Source organism: Eumetopias jubatus, unplaced genomic scaffold, assembly GCF_037043125.1.
Source record: "Eumetopias jubatus isolate StellerSeaLion01/CBP00866 unplaced genomic scaffold, mEumJub1_p1.0 scaffold_9, whole genome shotgun sequence".
NCBI lineage: Eukaryota > Metazoa > Chordata > Mammalia > Carnivora > Otariidae > Eumetopias > Eumetopias jubatus.
The window spans coordinates 95,162,707-95,187,257 of record NW_028274815.1 but is presented as its reverse complement, the minus strand read 5'-3'; the positions used below and the strand labels follow the sequence as shown (position 1 = coordinate 95,187,257).

Below are 24,551 nucleotides of genomic sequence, written 5' to 3'. Positions count from 1 at the left end.
ACCTCTCTTTTCCTTATGTTTTCCATACTCAACAAAGGGCCCTTTGAGGATGGGGACTGTGCCCTCCCTCCATTTGTGTGCCCTCAGCAACAGCATGGTTCCTGGTGTACAGGAAATGGCCAAGATATTTGGTTGAATGAGTAAACTAATGGAAAAAATGGCTTTTAGATTTGCCAATTTCAGAACTGGTGTCTGGCAGTGTGAATGAGATGATCAGAATCTGTTGATCACTTTTTTTTCCCAAGATTTTCTTAAAAGCTCTGAGAAAAGACACTTTATTGAAAGAGCACTCCAGCAGTGAATGAACTTTCCATTTCTACTCCTGGGGTTGGATGTGTGTAAATACAGTGGGAGAACTGTCTCCTTGAAGTCTTCCTGCAAGCTAAGCTCAACTTAGGGGAAGTCAACCCGAAGGTGATGTCGGTACTTTCTGAAAAACACAAAGTGTGCAGTTGCCTGCAGAGCGCAGAGCAGTGAAATCACTGCTCAAAGTGGTCTCTGCCTCAGAGTGTAAAAGGCTATAAAGATTGACATAAAGACTACATACCAGGAGAGATAAACTTGAATTTAAAGAAGTACAATGACAAACATCCTAAGGAACTTTGTGAAAATACAGCGTGGAATTCATGACGAATTCAAGCATGTTTTAATTTGGAAAACTGTGTTCATGGAGGAAATCTTAGTTCTCTGGCCGGCAGCTGCTGAGGCTCTCACATGGAGCAGGCATTAGACCCTCGGCTCTGCTGCCCCTGGCAGGGTGACCTTACACAGTGGTCAGTCCTGACCCTGATTTGAATTTGTTGTTTCCTGTATATTTGCTTTCTTTATAATCAGCTCTCAATTTTCTGTTGCATCCAAAATTCCACAGACAAAATCAGGATTACTCAACATGTTAAAAGACGACTGGAAAGCGAGGTGAAGAACTGGAAGGGGCTTTTTCTGACTCCCACCCTGCTTACAGATGATGCACAGGAGCAGTTTGAGAGCAGACCCTCCAGCAGAGGCCCCCCGCCCCATCCCCGTGGGCCTCAGTGGTCCTGGAAGAGCCAGGTACTCAGCCCCGAGTCTCTCAGAGGTCAAAGCCATCCAAAGGGGAGAGTGATACACAATGTTTAGTATCTTCTACTGATCTTTTGTGGGGAAGTAGTTGCTAGAATAAGAATGCTCTTTAGTCACTGGGATTTCAAAGATTTTTTTTTTTTAATCTTTAATGTTTAAAAAATGTCCAGAATAGAAATACTTGCAGCACAAGGCTCAAGAGTAGACGAAACCGCCCAGGATGCAGTTATGATCAGGATCAGCACAGAACGGAGTTGGTAGAGTTTGGGAAGGGAGCAAAATATGTGCCTGAAATTTACACACACACACACACACAGATACGTGTCCCAAGTAGTCCATTTCCCTGAATCAAGTTTCAGAGGAATGGTGATCCATGCAAGAGATGAGAAGATGCACACACTGCAAATGGAATGTGCCCCTAGCAAGGGTGCTATGAATCTGAGCCATAAAGCTGCCGCCTCCATGGTCCCGTGTAATGTCACCTAAGCGCTCTGCCTTGCATGACTTGCAGCAGGCTGCCGCAGATTAGAGCTATTGATCGCTCCCTGCAGAAGGGTCTCGCTGTGAGAAAGGAAGGTAAGCGGCAGAGACAGACAGCTTCAGTATTGATTGGCTCCAGCGGGGGGCTGCACTTCCAAATGAGGGTCAGCACTCCTTCACACCACCTAGGAGAGTTACTGTGATGTGCATCCGGGCACACAGGGATAGGGGAACCAGGCCAAATGCCAGAGTCTCAAGGCCACCTCCTCTCATGTTAGCCAGTCACAATACCTCTCAGAGAAGCCAAAGATGCCATGTCAAATCTCAGGCTTTAAAAAAACATCATGGCAACAGAAGCCTAGGATGGGCACTGGTGCACTCTTCCAAGGCAGACGGACCACTGTCACAGAGAGCTGCCAGAGGCCATGTCAAAAAACTGTCAAAGCAATGTGTATGCAGCTTCCAGAATGTCCCTCTAATGTCTGAGAGGTTCATCAAAGCCAGAAGGACAGCTCTTGTTACAAAAGACAAAAACCTTTCCCCACTAAAAGTTGACCACTCCCCCCACTTATGGCTGAATATTAAAAAAAAAAAAAATGCGTCCAAGCAGACATTCTACGTAGAGAAATTTCAATGATAGAAGTGATTCTCAAAAGATGTTCGTGGAGACAAACTTCCACAGGCACAAAAACATAAACTCATCTCAAAAGTCAAGTAAAATTATGAGGTACATCACAGTTCATGATTCTCAAAGGCAATGTAAAATTAAATAAAGGATTAATGAGGGCACATTAAAATGAAAACAAGAAACCCAAAGAAATCGGGCGCCTGGGTGGCTCAGTTGGTTAAGCGACTGCCTTCGGCTCAGGTCATGATCCCGGAGTCCTGGGATCGAGTCCCACATCAGGCTCCCGGCTCAGCGGGGAGCCTGCTTCTCCCTCTGACCTTCTCCCCTCTCATGCTGTTTCTCTCTCTCTCTCTCTCTCTCAAATAAATAAATAAATAAAATCTTTAAAAAAAAGGTTTAAAAAAAAAAAAAGGAAACCCAAAGAAATCAAGCTAAGAACAAAATGCACCCTTTAAATGTGTGTGCCTGTGGACATGGAAGCACAGTGAACTCAACTTTACTGCTTTTGTGATTAAATTCTTTGGCCTAAGAAGTCATTATTTAAATCATTTCTCTCTTTTTGGTATCCATTATAAGTCATTTCCTCTCATGCAGGCATAAAGACATCTTATGGTATAACTAAATAAATGGTGCTAGAGTCTATTTTCCCTTAATTAGAAATTCCTTAAAACGTTTGCATTTCAGATTTTAATTTAAGTAACCCCTACTGAGTTCTTATTATGTTGGATGCAGGAGACTGAAAGGCAAGTAAGACTGGTCTTTGCCTTCAAGGAGCTCGCCCTCCAGCTGAGAGAGCAGGTGCATCAGAATGAGCCCTGTCCTGTGTGGTCAGGACCATACCCACTGTGGAAGGCAGCAGAGAGGTCCATTGGCCTCCTCCCTTCCCTGCACAGATAGGCCGCTGCTGCCCTCAGCAGGTGGATTCTCCTCCCTTGAATCTAGGCTGGTCTTGGGACCTGCCTTGGCCAACAGTTCTGGAACTTCCAAGGTTGAACTGTGAAACCTGGTGCCTTCCACCTGGGTCTTTTGGAGCCCAGAGCAGCCATGTATGAAGTACAACTGTGGTGGGGTTACTTTGCCCTGAAAAGACCCAAGGTAGCTAGGTGGGGAGGCTGCAGAAGAGTGAGAGATGCCTGGGAGCCTGCAGCTGCTCTCTAGCTATGCAAATGCAGGTGCCACACATATGGGAGACCCAAGTGAGAGTCACCCAGCTGAGCCCAGTCAACCCACAGCACCATGGGAGGTCCTCTCTCTACCATCTCTTCTCTAAAAACCTCTGCACATGGGGCACCTGGGTGGCTCAGTCGGTCTGAGCGTCCAACTCTTGGTTTTGGCCGGGTCATGATCTCCTGGGTCATGGGATGGATCCCTGGGTGGGCTCCTCACTCAGCAGGGAGTCTGCTTGGGAGTCTCTGCCTCTGCCCCTCCCCCCACTTGTGTGTGCTTGTGCGCTCTCTCTCTTAAATAAATAAATAAAACTCTGCACAAGTCTTTAGACTTTATCCTGCAGGTTTCCAAAGTGGGAAGTGACAAGACGATGCTCGGATATCTATTCATACGTATCTTTTATATCTAAAATTAAGAAGAAACTTCAGGTTTACTGAGATTTAACACCTGGCACCCTTCTTGTTCTTGCTCGGTCATCTATCAGACTGTCCTGGGTCAGGATCAGTCCCGAGGGTGAGAAAGGGGTCGGGGGGGGGGCTCCCTCATTCACTCTTACCATCCTGTGATGTATCATGGTTTACAAGACCCTTCATACTGAAGCTCTGAATTTTATTATCTTATAAATGGGATCTTCTTTCAAATACATTGTACTGAAGCAGGTCATGACCATGAAAATCTTTCGCACCACACAAACATTTGCTCTTGATCTCACAGGAAAGTTCTTATTAAAGCTCTTCAACATAAAGATGAATTACTCATCTTTCTTTTTCATAGAAAGACAAATGTTCTAAATTTGGTGACCGCTTCTGTAATGACAAGGAGCTGAATTTATTCATTCATTTAACAAATACTTACTGAACAAATGTTTACTCTGGGGCAGGTGCTGAGGCTGCATCCAGGGTTGGTATTCACCTGGAAAACACCAGCATGGGCAGCATCCTGGCCAGGGTCTGCTGCTGCCCTTGTGGTGCTCACAGTTAAATATTTCAACTATCACCCTTGGAGCCATCAGGGAACAAAACAGACAAAAAAATCCCTGCCTTTACGCAGGGGGCACAACGTGAGTACAATTACTAAGTGACTTAGTGGATGATAAGGGCTGTGGAGAAAATAAGGGTGCAGGTGTGCTGCGGGAGGCGGTGGGCAGGTGTGTGCAAGTGTGGGGCCGCTATGTCCCAGGGAGGCTGGAGGCATTAGGGAGGAGATGAGGGAACGAGCCCAGTGGACATCTGGGGAACAGTGTTTTAGGCAGAGGGCACAGAACATTTGGGCCTCCCCTGCAGGACTCTGGCCCTGACTCTGAGTAAAGTGGGGGCCACTGGAGGCTATGGACAGGGCAGCGATGTGGCCTGGCCCACGTTTTAGTAGGCTGGCTCTGGTTGGTGGGCTGACTGTTCTCCTGGGCAGAGGCAGGGCAGAAGCAGGAGACAAAGACAGGAGGCTATGGTTGGTCAACAGTACGTCCTTAGCCATTATCCTAGGAAAAATGACCCTACCGTTCCCTCAAAGTGACATCCTGACATTGAAAGAGTCACTGCTTATAAAGGAAACATGTCATGGAGAGAAGATTTTGAAAAGAAATGCTGGAAAATGCTGCCTTCAGCCTGGGAGTTTACTGTCGAAGATGGTCTACGTTTCCAGAAAGCTCTCTGATCTGTACCACCAAAAGCCTCACAATTTTGTAAGCTGTTTCTAACTTTCCCAATGAAGATTTGACTACATTTTCAATCTCTTTGTTGAAAAATATAATCAACAACTAATATGACCTCAGGGAAGATGGAAATCTCCTATCAAATGCCAATAAGAACCTTCACAGAATCGGCGGCTAAGAATGAGGCATGAGCGTGAGTAGGCCAAGACAACGACTCTTTGCTCCCCAAGGCTTATGTATCTTTGCAAGGTTTTGTTTTCAGCTATAAAATGAAGTATTAAAATAAACTGAGTTTAGAGGCACTCCTTAGAATCACTGAATCACAGAACTATTATAAAATCAAGGTTATAAAAATAACATTTAATCCCATTGCTCTCACTGAAATACTATTTATATCTTAATAAAAGCCAAACAATTTAATACTATTAAATATAAAATACTTCAAATTATTATTCATTTCATCTTGAGCACATCCTTTCAAATTCTCACTGAGTAAAAGTTTTAAAAGTTTTTTCTTTTTTTGTCTTTTGATGGGGTATGTAGTAAGAAAAAGACTGGAGATGACTCAGTTAGAAGTAGGTTCAAGGTGAGTGTCCTCAGCCACTGAAGGGATGACCGTTCGGGTGGACCTCCGCCCTTTTCCTCCGGGAGGGACTGAGTAGTAGCTGCGTATGTTGACAATGAAAGGCTGCTCACCATGAGCCTCACATACTGAAAAACTGCCTCAGCACCTTGGAATGAGGCTACACGCATTTATGTAATCAATTCTAATTAGCTTATGGCATCCTTCCGTAAAACAAGCAAAATGAACAAAATTGTTGTGCAATTTCCAGCCTCGAGTTGTAGATGGCATACACACGAAGAGATACGCAAAAATATGTGAACAATTTGAAGACACAACCAGAAATAAGCTTTTCCCTCAGAGCTCCCATGACCTTCTGATTTTCTCTTTTGTGTTTCAGTGACTCCCCAAATGCCCACTGGGCACCAACTGCAGGTCTTTCCTAGAGCAAGGGTCACATTCCAGCCTCTGTCACAGTTACACAGCCGTACTGGCTGGCAAGCGTCTTAAGGGCAAGGCCACTCATCTCTGTGTCCCACAGCGCTTGCCACACCTACACCAGCAGTGTGGGCGGCGGGAGGCACACGGAGTTACCAGGTGCGTGGGGCAGTCTGGGACCTGACATGCTCTCCCGTGCTGGGGGCGTGGTGTGGCTGCTTCTGGATATAAAGAATGTGCAGGGTGCGGGCCCTCCTCTCCAAACTGACAGTGCATCTGTCAGTTTGCTCATGCAATGTGGGATGCCCTTCTCCTGCCAGGTCTCACAAAACAAAGTTCCTGCTCTTGTGTCCTTTACATACTAGTGGGAGAAAGGGACATTAAGTAAACAGTAAGTGCTAAGGAGGACATGGGTGAGAATCCATGGACGGCTTGCTCTCAGAAACCTTTCTGATGAGCGACTGCTGAGCAGGGACCTAAGGGAAGGGAAGGGGTGAGCTGTGCAGATGCTGGGGGGAGGAGTGGTAATTCCTCCCACAGCCTGCAGTTCCTAAGGCCGGAATATGTTCGTGGATCCTTGTAAGGATTCTGGGTTTTTCTGTGGGTGAAGTAACTGGAGAGTTCTGAGTTCTGGCATGCTCTGATTTCTATTTCAGGAGGAAAGCTCTGGCTGCTGGAGAGTATTCAGGAGAGCAGGGAGAAGCAGGGAGACTGGGAGGAGGCTGCCACACTGGCCCAGGAAGGGGGTGCCCGGACCAGGGCAGAGTGATGGGGAGGTAAGAGGCAGCTGCATTTCTGTTATGTTGTGTGGATTATACACACACACACACACTCATTCCATAAATCCTAATATTATAATCTGTCTTTGAGGTATTACCGTCCTCATTTTAGAGATAAGGAAACTGCTAGAGGTAAAGATACTTGTTCAAAGCCAAAGAACCAGTTATTATTTAAAATAAAATTGAAACCACCCAAGGTCTGTCTGAAGCTGGCTACTATGCATCACCTGCTAATCTGAGCACTACAACTGCAAGACACACCTTATAATTCATTGGGCACTCGTAGGAAAATTGCTGCTGAGGACAGAAGAAAATGTCCTTGGATGCTTCTCAGTGAGAACGGAAGCTTCACCAGGAGGCTCCACTGCCACTGTGTCACTGGTAACTGATCTCCTGATCTAGGAAGAGGGTTTAAGGTGCTTTCAAGCGGCTTCTCAAAAAAAAAGGACGTTTGCTCTCCTTTATCATCAGTAGAAGTTTAGTTAAACGACTGGTCAATATGACAAACCACTGAGTAAATTGGGGCCCCCTAGTGCATGTCACTTGAGCAGCTCTGGGACGCCAAAAACACAGATGATCTGCTCCCTTATCTAATCTTTACGGCCTAACATGTGATAACTGGGGCTAATGAATCCAGAGAAAGGAGAAAAGGAGCAATGAAAAGATTAAGAAAATTTATCTCAGAGGAAGCCAATATATTAAAAGGCAAGGATGTCTCATCTTGATCTGATGTGAGCTAAAAACACTTGAGAGAAGCCTGAAATTCTACAGAGAGTGGAGCTTATGTGAAGTGTTTCTGCACAACTATACAGACATTTGCTTGACAAAATTATAGTGCATAAATACAGAAATACTCTTCATGCAGATAACTTAATGCTGGTTTCTGATGCAGATATCTGATGTGCATATATGCTGTTATATGCAGAGAATGTTTAGTATTTCTAAGACATTCTAAAGAGGCTTTCCTTTATTTAAAGGAGTCAAAAATCCTATGAAAATAACCCTTAAAGTTAAAACTAATTTACATTGCTTATCATATTCATATTAAAATTGGTTTCTAGGTAGTATAAATTTCATTTCAATTCGTTTAATTCTGAATATATGAAGAAAACACACATCCTATTTGTTTATCACAGTGAAACTGAACTCTCACCAGGAAAATATAACGTGAGGACAATTTTCATCTTCTTCTGGGAGAATGTTATGGTTCTGGGATGTTAAAGACAGAACATAATGATAAGTAGCAGCAGCTCCCCCATCAAGTCCACGCCTTCTTTAAATTCCACTGAGGATGGCAGTTTGGATGGAGACCCCAAAATCTATTCTGTCCATCTGTTTTATTATTCTTAGAACAACTGTCAAAAGTTGCTCAGGGATCAAGTTGCAAACATACTAATTTGCCTTTGAAAAGTAGGCCCTGGGGGAATTCTGGAACTCTGCTTATAAATTCAGAATCCCATCAGCTAGCAAGCCTGCCTACCCTTTGTGGAGGTATGAGACTTTGCACTTCCAGGCACACATCTGCCTCAAAGCCAGGATGCACTGATATACTTACATCCCACTTCATAGGCAAATGAAGGGAAAACCAAAGGGGCTTGGCATCTTAAGGGCTGGCTTGTCCCATGACAAGCAGACCCTGAGTTTTTAGAAGGCAGCCCCTTCATTGATCACTCATGGATTAAGACCAAAGCTTTGTACTGGAGAGTTTAAATGAGTGGGCAGGCAAGGGACACAAATTCTGTACTCTTGTATGTCCTAGGACCAAATTAGCAAGACAGAAGACTGAAGTGTTAGAAGAAATCAGCTGAAGATAAACATCATAAGCCTCTAAGTATTGTATTTGTTTCATTTTTGTGATTCTGATGAAAGTGACAAGATCATCTGGACATACATAATATCGATGTGGGTTTGTAAGCAATAACAGCAGTGCCCAAGGAGGTGTCTGTTCAAAATATTGTGGCATTTTGGAAACATGCTGCTCTGTTGGAAACTAAAGCAGCTGTGTACTTCTCAAGTTGGCTATGTTAAAGGCATGTGCAAAATACAACGTAAACATTAAAATGAATCTTCACTCCCTAGTGGCTTGCACACTGGACACCTGATCACAGGGGTGGGAGGGGAAGCGGAAGAGAAAAGGGGTGGGCATTAGCACTGATCCTTGGAGCTCCCATCCTTCCCTTACCCGGGCCCCAGTGGTCAAATGCTTTCAAAGCACAGGACCCAGTAACATATTTAAAGCACAACATTCAAAGTACCAATTTTAAAGTTTGGTAAAATTCCACAGTAGTAAACTAGAAAAAACACCCTTTCAAGGCTAACAATGATGGCATTTGGCTTGTACTCACCCACAGGTTACCAAAAAAGTATTCTGCTTTGATTAAAAAATTTACTTGAGTGTGTTGCAAATTACTCTAGCTCAGAAACCTGCAGGGAGCTCGCTGCATACACTAAGGCAGACGGGCACAGAAGGGATCACCATTTGGACTTGCCTGCTTTGTCCTTCTTTGGCTTTGCACAATCTCTTATTATAATAAGGCATGTATTATCCTTTTTGGAGATTTGAATAACAGAAAGTCTCACTTTCAAATATATTGCTTATAATCCCAGAGTCTACTAAATGTTCTGCGGATGCTGTTTATGGCATTATGCTCCTTTCAAAATGGGACTGATAATTAGTAAACTGAAATTTGATTAATGTTGGATTAAGAGGTTCTGATGTCTCGCTGCAATGTGTTACTTCAGTCTGTGGGCACTGGAAGAGACTGTCCTTAGGAAACTTGTTTCTTTCCCCTTTCCAGAATGGGAAGATTAATTTAAAACCCTGATTTTTTTTTTTAAAGAATTCAGTTTCATTCAACAGTTTGTAATGTAGTATTCAGTTTTTTCTCACTCTTTTTTGTTTTCTCACTTTGAAGCTGGAGCCAATGAATTAACTATTTGAGAGAGAACAAAATAAACTAAAAATAAAACTCTTCCTCCAAAAATGCCAAGGGTGAGCCCTTTCTGGTTATGGCAGAGTAACTTGGCATGAATAAATGGTTCAGTCAGTCTCAGCTCTCACTAGGTTCAAGTACAGAATTTTGAAAATATGATGAGCTTCTTTGAAAACAAAGGACCTGTTTGGTGTAAACATCGAAGCCTGTGAAAATGACCGCTAGATAATATTTGAGGGAAAATTTTTAAATTAATACTGCGATGTGCTCTTTAAAAAAGTTCAGGTTAGGGATACCTCTTTTCACAGTTTTGCCAGGATTATAAAAAGGGCTGTTAATTTTCAGAAGTTTTTCTGGGCCCCGTGGCCCAAAGACTCCATGTTTCTTTCTCGCCTGTGGTTTTAAATTCATAATCTTGTTTGCCTACTACTGAAGAGTGTGGGAGAATCAGGAATAATGGGCTCCCTTTGAAGCTGTGCCATCCCCAAAGTAGCCATCTGAATGCTAAAGAAATATTGTCATTTATGGAATGACCTTTCCCTCTTTGAATATTCAGACATGAACAAATGTTAAATGCCTAGAAATCGCAGCAGCACTATGAAAAAAGGTACGTAGGGTCAGCAAATACCCTCTCACATGCATTTGACATGATGACCATTTCCACTTTTCTAACAGCTTTCTAATAGCAAAATGTATTTGGGAACAACAGTGGAATTTGTGTCATCATGACCAAATGATTACGGTGCAAACCCGAGATTCTTCTGGGGCCCAGCAGGCTTCTGGTCCCTATGGAAACGCAACCTCAGATATTGTCCTCCACTCAGCTGGAGGACAGAGCGAGGGAGGCTTTTGTGCTTGGTGAGATTTCTTCCACAACCTTCCAGCACCAGACCTTAGTGCTTCCTCCCGACTCTTTTCTAATTGAGATGCAAATTAATCTCTCTGGCTGATTACACTTCCCTTAAAGCTACTGACAAATGCAGCTGTAATCGGAGTTTGCGGACTTTCCAACAAGTGACTTCAGCTGTCACTATTTGCATGTGCAGCCAGGGCCCAGCCTGCTCCAGGTCTCAGACATGCGGAGAGCTTCCCTTAGGCATTGCAGGCGTTTTATTTACGTGTATAAAATTTACATACAATTAAGAATGTAAAAAAAAAAAAAACCACAACCAAAACCCAACAACTACATCCCTAGGATTTGGAAATTGACTCTGACACCAACATTATTTAAGGCCTTTCCAGACGCTTCTTTCTTCCTGGGACTGGAGGAGCACGCCTCTCCTGGGAGCCCATGGCTTTCCTGTCAACATTGTTTCCTTCTCACTTCCTTCTTGTCTGTAAATTTTCTGACTTCAACACTCTTTGAATTCAATCTCTCTCTCAAAAACTAACTAAATAAATTTATCACTCTAGGAAAACAGGATAATTGAATAGACTTTACTTTTCATGGCTCCGGAAGATTCCATTAATTTCAAGACCAATTAAAAAGTCACCATTCTAATTGTCAGGATTTCCACACGAATGTCCTTCAATACCTTTTTGGGGTGGTGATGATTCGATTATTATTTTGAATGCAATGGAATAGAAAATATGCACAAAACACTATCATTCAATATAAAGAAAAATACACACGGAATCCAATTTTTCAGTAAAAATTCTAACACTTCTTTTCTCTTGAATACTATCATGTACGTATTTTTGCCAATATAGTTCACTCAAAAACTAGTTACTGAGTACCCGCTATGTGCCGGGTGTTCTTCTGAACATTAGGGATCCGGGTATAAACTTAAACATACAGAAGTGGAATAAAAGGGATTTTGAGAATATATCTATATATACCTACATAGACACATACTCTCTTTGTAGAGCCATATTTCTTGGATAAATGAGGTTTTCAATTTTGAAAAAATTCAGTTTTGTAAAATAATGATTTGCTTTTGTCTCCAAGTCTGTTTACCAAAAAAAAAATTTTTTTTAAGCAAATCAATCCCCCCTCCCCAACACACTTATATTCATAATGGACTAGGAGGTATACGAGACAGGGATATCAACCAAATGGAGACAAGGCCCCCGTTGGGCAGCTCGTAGTACAATCAGGAGACAGAAGAGGATACAGGGAGGCCCCGTCTGGCAGAGACAGTGTCAGAGGGCTAGATGGCTGTGGGGGTGTGAGTGATCTGTGTCACAGGAGAGATGCAACGGGAGTGTCCAGGATCAGCAGAGCTCACCATACCCAAAGGTCCCACCTTGGGAAGGAGCATAGGCCTGTGAAGAACTGGCTCTGAGACACAGTGACCCCACAGCCATGGACCTGAGAGGGGCAGAGCAGAACGCCGCCTTGCTATTTCCCTAAGCACGCCACCACCAGCCCAGTTTCCACACAGATTGTGAGATTTATACTAACTTTTCTGGAAGGGATGGTCTTTTGTCTCATAGTGATAATTCACTTTACATCAAAGAAGGGCAAAATGGTTTCTTGGTCCCACTTCTTGAAGACTTTCCCCACACCATGTGCTTCTCGCAGGCCCCATCAGGCACCGAGGGCGGAGGGCAGCCCCAACCCCAGGGAGCCATGCCTTCACAAGAGGAGGGCCTGTCACATGTCACTGAGGGAAGACAGTCTCCAGCCTTTAACACCTGTGATGGCAAAAAGGAAGTATTTCCAGAGACCTAAGTCCACAGCTGGGTGGTTCCAGTTCTGACAATAGAGGTTTAAAACTCCAAGCTGGTGATATGATAAAAACCACGAGGGTGACACAGATTCCTCACCAAAGACCAGGCACCATGTTACCTGCTTGGCCCATTAACCTTCTCACCATCCCAAAGAGGGAGGCCAGCTGGGGTGGGGCGGGGGGGCGGTGCTGTGCCGGTGCTGCCTGGCACAAGGCCTCAGCACTGGGCAGCCTGTGGACTGGGCGAGCTGTGGTGATGCGGGAGCACACAGCCTGTAAGGAGGCTGATTGCTGCCAGCCACAACCAGGACCCAGTGGGGTCAGAATCTGATTCTTGAAGAAAAGTCAGAAATCTAAATTTCTGAAACAATGCAAAATCTCCCGATTTTTCAATGAGGCTGACAAACTCAATCTTTATGAGTAATACTGGAGGCCAACTGCAGTTGAAACAAAACCCATCTGGGAGCTGGATTCAGCCTGCAGGCAGCTGGTTTGTCGGCTCTGTTTTTGAACAGTGGCTTTGACTTTAAGCTAAAAGCTGCTTCCTGGTTGCCTCTGTTTACTGGTCCCAGTTCTGTAGCCTCATCTCCTTTTTAAGAAACCCCCAGGCTCCTGAAACAACTCCTTCTTGGTTTTAATGGCTTCCTAAGACCTCTAGGTGCAGTGGTCACTATGTGGACATGCTCCAGGTTGGTCAAGGTCTCTCCTCACAGTGTGGGCCCCAGTGGTGGAGCAGCACCACGCCATGGTCACAGTGCAATCTGAGGCAGCAGGAGCAGAGACACCATGCCTTTCTTTCTGTGACCCAGACCTCAGGCGTCTCAGGCTGTGGTCTGAGAGAACACTGGTAGGCCGCTGCATCACCTCTGGTCTCTCATCTGAAGTCTGTGCTTAACCAGAATGCTCAGACATTTCCCAGGGACTGCTGTCACGCTCCATCATCCCCATCCTGTACACACACAGCTGATCCTCTAACCCAGGCGCATGGCATTAGTCTACCCTGCTAATCTCACCTTGTTGGTTTGGGTCTAAAAGTCTCATCTGTTGACGTAATCCTATTTTCTGATTTTGCCTTGTGTCAATTGAGTTAACCCTCTTAGCTTCCTGACAAATGGTATTTTGATAAACGTGTTCTAGACCTTTGTGAGAGTCGCTGATAAAAAAAGTTGCTGCATGGCAGAGGGGTTGGGCAAAGCTGTGGTGCACATACAGTACCAGAGACACAGAGGCCCCAGGTGACTGGTGGCCCATGAATTAATGTATTGTATGTTTGGCCAGAGTAAAGTCACCCAACTCCCCTGGACCCATATTTCTCTCTCTTATTTGCCAGATGACTGTGATACTTTATCTTGTGTTTTACCAAAATTAATATTTTATATTTAAAAGCTTTCTCTAGGGGCACCTGGGTGGCTCAGTTGGTTAAGTGTCTGCCTTTGGCTCAGGTCATGATCCCAGAGTCCTGGGATCAAGCCCCCTGTCAGGCTCCCCGCTCAGTGGGGAGTCTGCTTCTCCCGCTCCTCCTGGCTTGTGCTCTCTCTCACTATCTCTGTCTCTCTCTCAAATAAATAAAAATCTTTTAAAAAAAAAAAAGCTTTCTCTAATCTCTGAAAATAGTAATTTTATCAAACACAATGAGTGTGTTTGGGATATTTTGTTCTTTGTACACTCATTCTTTTTTGAAGGCTCACAAGCTATTTAATAATCTAGTCTAACAATTTTACAAGGGGTCTATGCAATATTTCAGAATTCATCCTTAAAATTCTATTTGAAAATAAGGAAAATATTTTCCTGTTTTCAGTTCTGGGTGCATCCTTTATTTTACCTGATTTCTAAAAAACAAAAACAAAAACAAAAATAGTTCTCATGGATCTAATAAGACCACTGTTGGAAATTTGTTCTACAACTAGATATATACTGGCCTTGAAGGCTGGACCTTACTTTCAGGGCCCAGTTCTTTTTCCTTTTTTTCCCCTTCTTATTGTGTTCTCAGTGATCTGAGTTTTCATTCACACACTTTTCAGACACTTTTCTGTCCCTTCCCATATGAAGAAGATGGAGGACAGGTGGGGTAAAGGTTAACATGGCAGCCTTCTGCCAGGGCAGTGTGGAGCTCCTCTCTCAGTCTTGATGCAGCCATGTTAAATATGCACTCATTTGAACCCACACAGGGCAGCTACACTGACTACTCTTCTAGGCCTCCCCTTCTCCTTCAGAGACAGTTTGAATTTTATAATAAAAAAATCTCCCACTTCTTATTCCCTTTTATAGTCTTGACCCACCCACGGGAATGTGCCATTCCTTGATCTGAACTCTGCTTTTTGAAACGTGCTTCCCAAGTGTCAAGGTACAGGTCTACTTGCTCTCCTCCTGTTCTTACATGAGCTCTAGTACAATGTCATTACCTTTTGCTACATTCGAAGTCACAAATCCCATCTTTCAAATTGCTAAGGAATACATCCAAAATAATAATTCCCCTCGTTTGCTTCCACCGTCTTCTGAGAAGAGGATATTGTTTGCCTGCCAAAAATTTATCAAACGCTTGTTCCCTTCAGTAGAATGTACGGTGGAGCTGATATTGGGTGGTGCAAATCCCTGTCACAATGACATTTTGCCTTTGGGCCTGTTTAGAAGTGTGGATTTGGAAAGCAGTATTCATGCCCTCCCACCTGGAGCATGAGTCCATTCTGGTGGCCGCTCTTAAATCTGGCTGCCTTGCATGCTCTTCCTGTTCTCAAGCACTTCCCTCCCACCCAGAGTGTCTTCCTTCTTTTCGGTGCGCTTTATCTGATATGTTTGCTTCTTTCCTTGAAGTTATTCCGTTCTAGGTCCTATCACACCCAATGCTCCGGGTGAAGACATGAGACTGCTAGAATCAGCTATGGATAAGACCCCTCAGGAGGGTGTGTCCTGCTTGGCTGCTCTGAAGGTAACCCTTCTTTCTCTGCTCCTCGATTTTCTGTGACACACTATTCTCTCCTTTTCCTCTGCCTCCCTCTCTACCTCCACCTCCTCCTCTCAAGCCTCCTCCTCAAATGTGATGCCTCGTTAAGGTCTGTCCTTGACTGTGACGGTCTTCTCTTTACCCTCCACACCCCAGCAAATCTAGCAGGCCCCATGCTGAATTAGTTTACCTGTTTTACGTAGGGATCCAATCTATTCTCTTGCCAGGCCCTCACCTTCTCTCAGAACTCCTCCCACTGCCCCTTAAATGCCCCCATCACCTCCATCCTCACTGTGTGTGCATGTGTATGCTTCCACTCTGCCGTGTGGAAGCTTCTGGGGTTCTCAAATGTGATGTGCATTTTTAGAGCTCGGTCCATGAGCAAACACTCTCCCATCACTTGGAATATTTTATTCATATTTCTACTCCCAGGGGCTACGACAGTGCCTAGCACAAGGCAGGGACACAGTCAATGTTGATAAATGCATACTGGTTCTGCATGGCAAAATATACTAGATGGTACTATCTGACTCCTTTTCATATACTTTTCTTTAGCGTATAGAAACAAATGGAGGAAATTAAAGATCTTCCCAGGAAAACAAAACGAAACAAAGATCCTAATGGAAAAGTTAGTAACAGAATTGTTACAGCTTTAGGGAGAGAAGCCACTTTTGAAGGTGTATAAATTGAGACCAAAAGTAGCAATATTAGGAAGTCATGAGTCTAAGAGAGAAGCTAGAGTATTATCAACTATATCCTTTAATTGAAAATGAAACTAAATTTCACTTAAGAAGGAGGTACAAAATTACTTTTTCTTAGGAAGCCAAGTTCTCTCCATCAAATGCTGATAGTTCCAGAGAGGAGAGACGGCAAATGCCACTGTGGCTATTGTTCTATTGAAGTGGACGTTGATTTTAAAAAGCCACCATCTGTTTGATTCAGGGTGAGCTCCTCCTAACGGATGCGCTGCACATCATGTGGCAACCTTTTCCCTGAAACAAGTTAGCTGAGGAGAACGAGAGAGCCCTGGCTCCGACGATCTGGGGAACTTCCACCAGCCGAGCATGGTTTGATTTTGGAATCTTTAGTTGGCTTGGGAACTGTAAACATAACATGTGGCAAGCTTCCCATTTACAACACTCTAGGCACGGGAAGAGGAGCCCTGACTGCCCACGAGGGACAGAAAAAGCAGATGGCGGGTGAGTTGGCCCTCATCACTCAGAAGAGCAGTGGCCACGGAACAAGCGCTCCACTTGACAGATTTGATTTAGCCTGCTGAGGAAGTTACCAGAAAACCCAGGAACGACAAAGGGGCTGGGCTGAACTGTTACTGAGGGTGCTTTCCAAACACATCCCTACTGTGTTCACTTTTTTTGGATCATGTACGACAATGGTATATTCTTCAGTCTTCTGTGAGGCTTCACCACACAGTTCCAACTGTTTGATCACTTAGCCAAGGGTACCCCAAACAAGAACTCCTTTGATATTGATTCTAAGCTGGATTTACTGCTCAAAAAGATCCCAGGGAGGCAAATCCATTCTAACAATGTGCCCACTCCTCTGTTTCATAAGAAATGTATTTTCTTGAACATTACCGGACAAACTTGATACATTTACTGTTCACATTTCTACTCCTAGTTAAATACTGAATCGCAACTGACACTATTTTAGGGCACTGAAGTGTCAGTCATTAGGTGGGGAGGGCACAAGAGATGCAAAGTAACTTCTTTGGCTCTTTTCTTCATTTGTCATCAGGCTCAATGTTTGGCTATCTATGGTCAATACAAAAAAACAAGTACTCCCTCTCTAAAGGATTGAAAGAAGGTCTGAACTAAACAACGTGTCCTTTGTTCATACAACAGTCATTCTGATACCTGAGTGACATTTGGATGCCATGAACAGTTTGGCAACGTTCTACTTAACAACTGTAACCTTAATATTAAGAAAAAAAATAGGGACACAGGTTGCCCATATAAAATGGCTGGTGTTGACAAAGAAATTTCCCATTCTTTGTCAGCACTCATTACTATACCTAATATCTCGGGGCAACAGGTAGTAGCAATGCTTTCTCAGAAATGTGGTCTCTTATATGAATTGTGTCTTCTAGGGCCATGCATGCAAGCTGCTTCATTCCTTATTGGGTCTTCTTTCATATGCCAATAAAATGTTGCCAGGGGATATACTGTCAGGCTTTAGGAAGGGAATGAAATCTAATAAATACCCAGGAAGAGAATTTCCCAGCTCATACTGGGGGTAGGGGAAGGGTTTGGAATGGGTTCCATGGAGGGCTTCATGGGCATGTGACCTGAGCAGCTGCACAGTACTTACAACGGGCTCTGCTTGGTTTGATACTCTGCTGTTGCCTCTTGAAGTTCTTAATAATTTTATCTTTGATCCTGTGTTTTGCACTTGAAGTCTGATGAGACAATGGAACATGCATGCGGGCAGAGGAAATGCACATAACATGTGCTCTGCTGGTTCCTTGCATATAAGCCTTAGCAGTGCCCCAGGAGCAGGACTATGGTGGAGCCACAACTCCTGGAAGGTCAGAGATACTCAGAGAGAGCACACGGGGAAACATGTTAGCACAAGACTGAGTAGGCGGGCAAGTGGACTATCCTTAAGAGGCCATACTCTCCACCTGAACCAGAACTTGCTTTGAGCACAGAAAAAAAGCAGTGCTGTCCTAAGAAACAAGAATAACCAAGAAATCCTACATAACACAACAATCCTTAGTTGTGTTACTTCCCTGTGTTAGCCAACAATTTACTCTGAAAATGATGACAGAGAAGGAGAGGGAAAAACAGGGGGACTCAAAGTTCCTTTTCCTGTCAGTCCTTCCTTACTCATCAGTGAACTGAAGGAAGAGTGCTGGTACAATATGTGCGTATGAAGAATGAGCTAAAAATAGGTAAGTTAGTTTTGTGCAGTGTTTTCACTGTTAAGAACAGAATATATCCACGTACGAGTTAAAAATATGAGCTGTGTCATCGTGGTGATTCCATATGAGTTAAATGCTTTATATTTGCCTATTAAACAATATAAAGACAATATAAAACTAATGCTAATAATCTAAATTTTTAATATTTCTTGATTTAAAGTGACATTAAATAGCAAATAAAAAACACCATGGCAAGTCAAGAGAAAAAGCACAAAAGAATGGAAAAAGTTTCATATTATAGCATGTTTGAAGACACTTTCCTTGCTTTTTGAATGAGGGGCCCACATTTTCATTCTCTTCTGGGACCCTTTGGTCCCAGCCCTGGTTTTAGATGTGTCCAAAGTATTACTGATCTTCTCAGCCCTTGGGGGGACTTACAGGGGCCTGGGGTGGTTGCCCCTGGCATCAGGCAGCCTTGATGCTGTGCTAATTTTAGAACTCTCAAGGTGGGCCATGAGGTGACAGGGTTGAGGAGGCTCAGGTGCCTCAGGCATCACCCAGAAAACCACCTCTGCTGGAAGCTTGGCCTTGTGTCTGTCTATACTCTGAGGGGCCTGACCATGCATTAAATGCTAAAAAGCCCAACTCTACCACCTGAGAACACTCGGACTCCTGTGCTTGCTATGGTGCCCTCTGCCTGGAATGCCAACCTTCCTCCTGGGGACAGCTTCCCTGTCATCCCTCCAACCTCAGCCTACATGCTTTCTCTGCAGATAGCCTTTTCCCTGGCCCTGTTTTACCCACACCCTCTATTTAGTTGCTTTATACAATGGTATTAGTTTGTGTGTCTTCTCTGTGAAGTACGGGGCAAAAACCCCGTTTGCCTTGCTCCCTGTATATCCCAAGCTCCTGGTGCTGCGCTTGGCAGTTCGCGAGTCCACACTGTTTGCTAAATGAGAATGCAAGGAGACACCTGTGATTAGGATGTGTAGGTTATTCAATGTTTTTCAAAATTCAGACCTAAGACTTATCTCAACTAAGCAGCAAATTCCAGACATCAGCTGCTACACAATTATTTGAAAAGTGTAAAAATTAGTAATTAGTAATGTTTTAAAGAACAAAAGTACCAAAAAACTCCCTTTTTTTTCTACTTTTCTAAACTTTTCTTATTATTTTTGGTTTCTGGCCTATATTAGCACTTTTGTAGGCAGAAATTAAATAATAGAGTAGTTCAATGATTGCAAAGTTTTCCCTATTGATTACATCTTTATAAAAATTATAGATAGTATTTTATTTCTTGTTTTAAGTAATTTATTTGGACAGCATAAATTGAATCTTCTCAAGGTATAAGATAAAAGAAAAATACTTAAAATTTTTATAATATTGACATGATAGGTTTCATTATTTTCCCTTTCTTAATTTCTATACCAAGTTGTCCTCTGAGATGTCAACCTGGCTATTTTATGAGTCATAAGAATACAGCATTTACTCACCCACATTAGCATCAGTAGCCCTGGCTGGCATCTACATTAGTGTAATGTGGTTTGTCGAAAAGTTTTCAAGTGACACTGAATCTTATCCTTTGAACTTGTAACAATATTGTTTTCCCTAAACCTGATTATTCTGATGCTATATTCATTCTTATTTGAGAAAGCAGTGTTGAACAAAATAACAAAGCATGTACTTTATAATGAGAAGTTTGATAAGTGGGGAAGGTGACGTGACAAAAATCACAATGGACTTATAGAAGGCAGAATTTTCTTGTTTGCATATGATTTTCCCTTGCCTTGGTCCAACATACTTGACTGATGAGTGTCCAGCTCATCCTAGTTGACATGCAAACTGACAAGCCAATCGCTGAATAGGTCTTTCTCATTTCTGCCAAGAACCTCTTTCAAGCATTTGTGAAATAAAAACCCGCATGCTGAAGGCTGAATTGACACCAGCTCTAAGAGTAAGTCTAGAGTGCTGTGGATATCACTTCGAAGAATGCCATCTCCCAAACATGCGCTACCAGCCTGGACAAAGCGCGAGGGAGCACGCAGAAGGGAATAATGCTGCCCTGGCCCCCAGGGAGGGACCAGATGGGACCTAATAGCTCTTTTCTATGACTAATTTCTATGATAATTCCAAGTTGCCACATGGCATATGTATTTTTTTTTTTAATCTAAAGACAGAATATCAGTCAATGCAGTGACCAGGATTTTAATGAAAGGTATTTTTCATGAACTGTATCTATTCACACATGATATTTCTCACCCACCCTCACCCCCACCCTTCAGCAACACATTACTTACGGTTGGAGTGGGAGAAAGATAGAGAGAGGTCAAACACAACATGTTTATGCTCATTATCAGTACCAGTTAGAAACAAAGAGATTCTAAGTTTTACTAGGAGGTCAGATGCCTTTTGCAGCAATTCTACGAAGTCACCTTAATTTCTTTTTGTTATAATTAGACATTATGCCTAGACTTAAAGATTAAAGCATGCCAACTGATGTCTGAGAAAAAAATTACAAAAGTGAAATTTCTGGTTTTAGAGAGAAGATCAAGGGTCGGTGAAGATTTGGGAAAAGTTACAAAAGGACATTTAGCCATTCTCACTGACAAGTTCCAATGCACCTTCACTGAGGGTGCCTTTCCTTGTCCCCCCAGGCAGATGCAATCGCCCCCTCCTCTGACTTCCTAGGAGGCCATTCAAATTTCCCCGAGGCATTTGCCCCATTCTTTGATTGATTAGAGTCATTGCATTTGCTGTTGGTTTTGGGTAGGCCCTCTGGGTGACCCAGCTATAGTTTCCTCAGCATCCCACCTTCTATGCACAACAGACTGCAACCCACAGGGATGGGCGGAGGGGAACCCGACCTCAGGCAAAACACCGAGAAGGGACAAGCCGCTCTTGACAGTCACAGCTTCTTAGCACAGACATAGGTGACTACATTACGAAAATAAACTCTTCTGGAGTTTGGTGAAGTGCAACATTATTATATTTAATTTAAATAACAGATGGTATGAAGATCACACGATGTTATTTTCAACATGCACTGAAAAATGTTCTCTTCCCTCTTCAACCCAGTCAGTACTCACCTCTCATGACAAACTGCCAGGAATCAGGATTCTGGGACGGCTAATAGGTTACACACTCAAAGCAAAAAGATACAAGCTCTGGTAGAGCGGGATGAGGCACTTCACGGCCCTACTGGCATTGATGCATGTGGCACATATAAGGCTTGGCAGTAGCTTTCCACTCACTATGGCTCCATCAAACAGAGGCCCAAAAAATGGAACCTGTTGATTCAAAACAGAAAAACACTTACTTTTCCAAAACCAGTAAAAGTCAAACCAAAGACATGAGAACAGCTGGTTGATGTCTCAGGCCTGTCATGACCACGCACGCAGACTGTCACCCACAGAAGTGATGCTAACCTTAGCAGGATATGGGTTGAGGGCTTTCAAATCAAGCAACACAGGTCTGCTCCACAATACTCCTCTACTGTGAACGCTTCAGCAAAACTTGTCATGACAAATTATCACCAGGTCATTCTTTTTTAACTTGTGTTGCCATTTACAGAAATAGCATTATTCTTTCTAGGTACATACATTGTGTGGATTATGCACAATACATAGCCGTGTCTCACTGCATACCTCCTAGCCTTGCATCCTTGAAACCAGTTTGGAATTGGCAATGTTTCTGCATGGATCCTGATGTGTACTGACTCTTAAAGGAGATGATGACCATCACTGTTAACAGCTACAAGGTCCTACTTACAGTTCTCATTCTTGAACCTTCTTTCTTCTGCTTCTAAGATCATTGCATTATCCTCATTTCTTTCTACTTCCTTATTAGAGGCTTGGCTTTCCTTCACTGGACCTGCTTTTACTACTGGGGCAACCCACAAAGTTTTGGTGCCTGTCTTTTCTCACTCTCACTCTTTTTTTCCTCCATTAGAATTCATCTACTCCATTTATTAATATGGAGATTATCAGCTTCATGAGGTCAAGGACTGGGTCTGTCTTGTAACTCTTGTTATTTATTCACTCTCTCACTTGTTTATTCATTTATTCAAAAATATTTATTATGTGACAGACACTGTTCTATTCACTGGGGACACAGCAGTGAATAATGAAATTCCTTATTTCATCGAGCTTACAATTTGTTGGAGGTTTGAGAGAATACACAGTATAAATACATAAAATATATATGAGGCAGTAAAAGCACTAAGGTAAAAAATAAAGCAAGGAAGAGCAATAGTACTCTTTCTGAGGGGGGACATCCTCCAATTTTAGATCACATGGCCAGGGAGGGCTTCAAGGAAAAGACAACATTTCAGTAAAAGCTTGACAGGAGTGAGGGATGAACCTCATATTATGAGGACATCTGATGGAAGAGCATTCCAGGCCAAGGAACAGCAAATACCCAGCCCTGTAGTGGGAGTGGAATGGTTAAGAATCAGCAGACAAGCCACAGAGGCTGGAATGGAGTGAGCAAGAAAAAGCACAGAAGGCAATAACATAGGACAGGTCGTAAGAAGGGCCTTAAAGGATTCTGGATTTCGTCTCTGAGCAAGATAAAAGCCTGGAGGGTTTAGGGAAGTGGGAGATCTGATCTCACCTACATTTTAAAAGTATGTTCTGGCTGCTGTGTTGGGAAAATTGCAACAAGTAAGCATTATGGAAACCAGTTAGCGAATTGGTGAATGATCCAGGCAAGAGATGATGATGGCTTGATAAAGGCAGACAGGATTTGCTGAGGATTACTAATGAAGTGAGAGAGAAAAAGAGGCATCACGGATAATGCCATGGTTTATACCTGGCAATTGGAAGGTTGGAAAAGGAACCTTTTCCTGAAGTGGAGAAGACCAAACAGGAGGGTCACTAGTTCAATTTTAAACATGCTAAGTTTGAGATGCCTATTAGATATTGGTGTGATGTATGGGGATGGCAGCGGACAGATCAGGCTGGAAGTCAAGGGAGAAGCTCTGGTTGGAGATTCATAAGAGTTATTTATAGATGGTGTTTAAAGCCATGAGACTGGATGATCAGATGAGCAAGAAAAGAGGTTCAAGGACTAATCCTGTGGCCCTCCAATGCTTAGAGGTTGGCAACATGAGGAAGAATTAGTAAAGAATATTGAGGAGGAGTTGCTGGAAATGGTGGAGAGAAACCTCCAATGAAATGGTGGAGAGAAACCTCCACTGGACCTGGCACATGGCTGGAATGCAAATACTGGCTGAATGGGTGAAATTGTTATTTTAAATATTTTAAATTATTTAATAAATGCAGTTCTCCAGCATAGGCCGTTTAACTAATGTCAAAGACTATTTATTTGTGGAATACCTTTTCTGTGGTTGGCATTGGGAGAGGGGCTGGGTAAACAGAAGACTATCTCTGCCCAAAGGAGTAGACATGAGGAGCTGACATAAGGAATCTATGAACTAACATCCCTCAACAAAGATGTAAAAATCCCTTACAAATTTTTGGCAAATTAAATATAGCAATATATATATAAAAGACATTGTATCTTGATAGTGGTATTTTGCATAAAAATAAGGTTGGTTTAACAATCATAAATCCATTAATGTCATTTACTACAATAAAATAAAGAAGAAAAACCTGTATGACCTTCTTGATAGATACAGAAAAAGCATACATAAAATTCCACTCTCATTCATGATTTAAAAAAATTCCCAGCAAACTGGGAATAGAAGAGAACTTCCTCAATCTGATGAAATCTTAGAGGAAAAAAATTTTTAACATAATTAACGGTGAAATATTAAATGTTTTCCACCTAAGATCTGAAAAGGCAAGGATGTCTATGTCACCTTTTCTATTCAACATTTTTAAACTTTTCCTAGTCATTACAATAAAGAAAATAAAAGAAAGGAAGAAAAAAGAAAGGAACATAAAGATTAGAAAGAAGTAAAGTTATTTTTATTTACAGACAACATGATTATGTACATGAGAAATCCAAAGGAATTTAACTAGAACTAACCAGATTTTGTAAGGTCACAGGATACAATTACCCTCCAAATCAATTATACTTCTGAATGTTAGCCACCAACAATTGGAAAATGACCTTTACAAACACTGTTCATAATAGCATCAAAAACATCAAGTACCTAGTAATAAATTTGACAAAAGACACACACACACACACACACACACACACACTACCAAACATTACTGAGGTAAATTAGAGACAACCTAAAAAATGGAAAGATGTACAATGTTCATGGATTGGAAGTTTCCATACTGTTAAGATAACAAGTCTGCTGAAATGGAGCAAGAGATTCAGCACAAACCAAATTAAAATTCTACCAAGTTGTTTTTACAGATATAGATAAGCTCATTCTAAATTTAT

At 42.7% G+C, this 24,551-nt stretch overlaps 1 protein-coding gene across 4 annotated transcripts in view; it reads right to left on the bottom strand.

Moving 5' to 3' along the window:
• RALGAPA2 (Ral GTPase activating protein catalytic subunit alpha 2) overlaps positions 1–24,551 on the bottom strand; it is a 341,643-nt gene that overhangs the window by 61,352 nt on the left and 255,740 nt on the right. For all 4 annotated transcript variants that reach the window (XM_028123771.1, XM_028123769.1, XM_028123770.1 and 1 more), the window contains one exon: positions 21,351–21,478. In XM_028123771.1, coding sequence (XP_027979572.1) covers positions 21,351–21,478 — 128 coding nt within the window. The remainder of the gene's footprint in view (positions 1–21,350; positions 21,479–24,551) is intronic.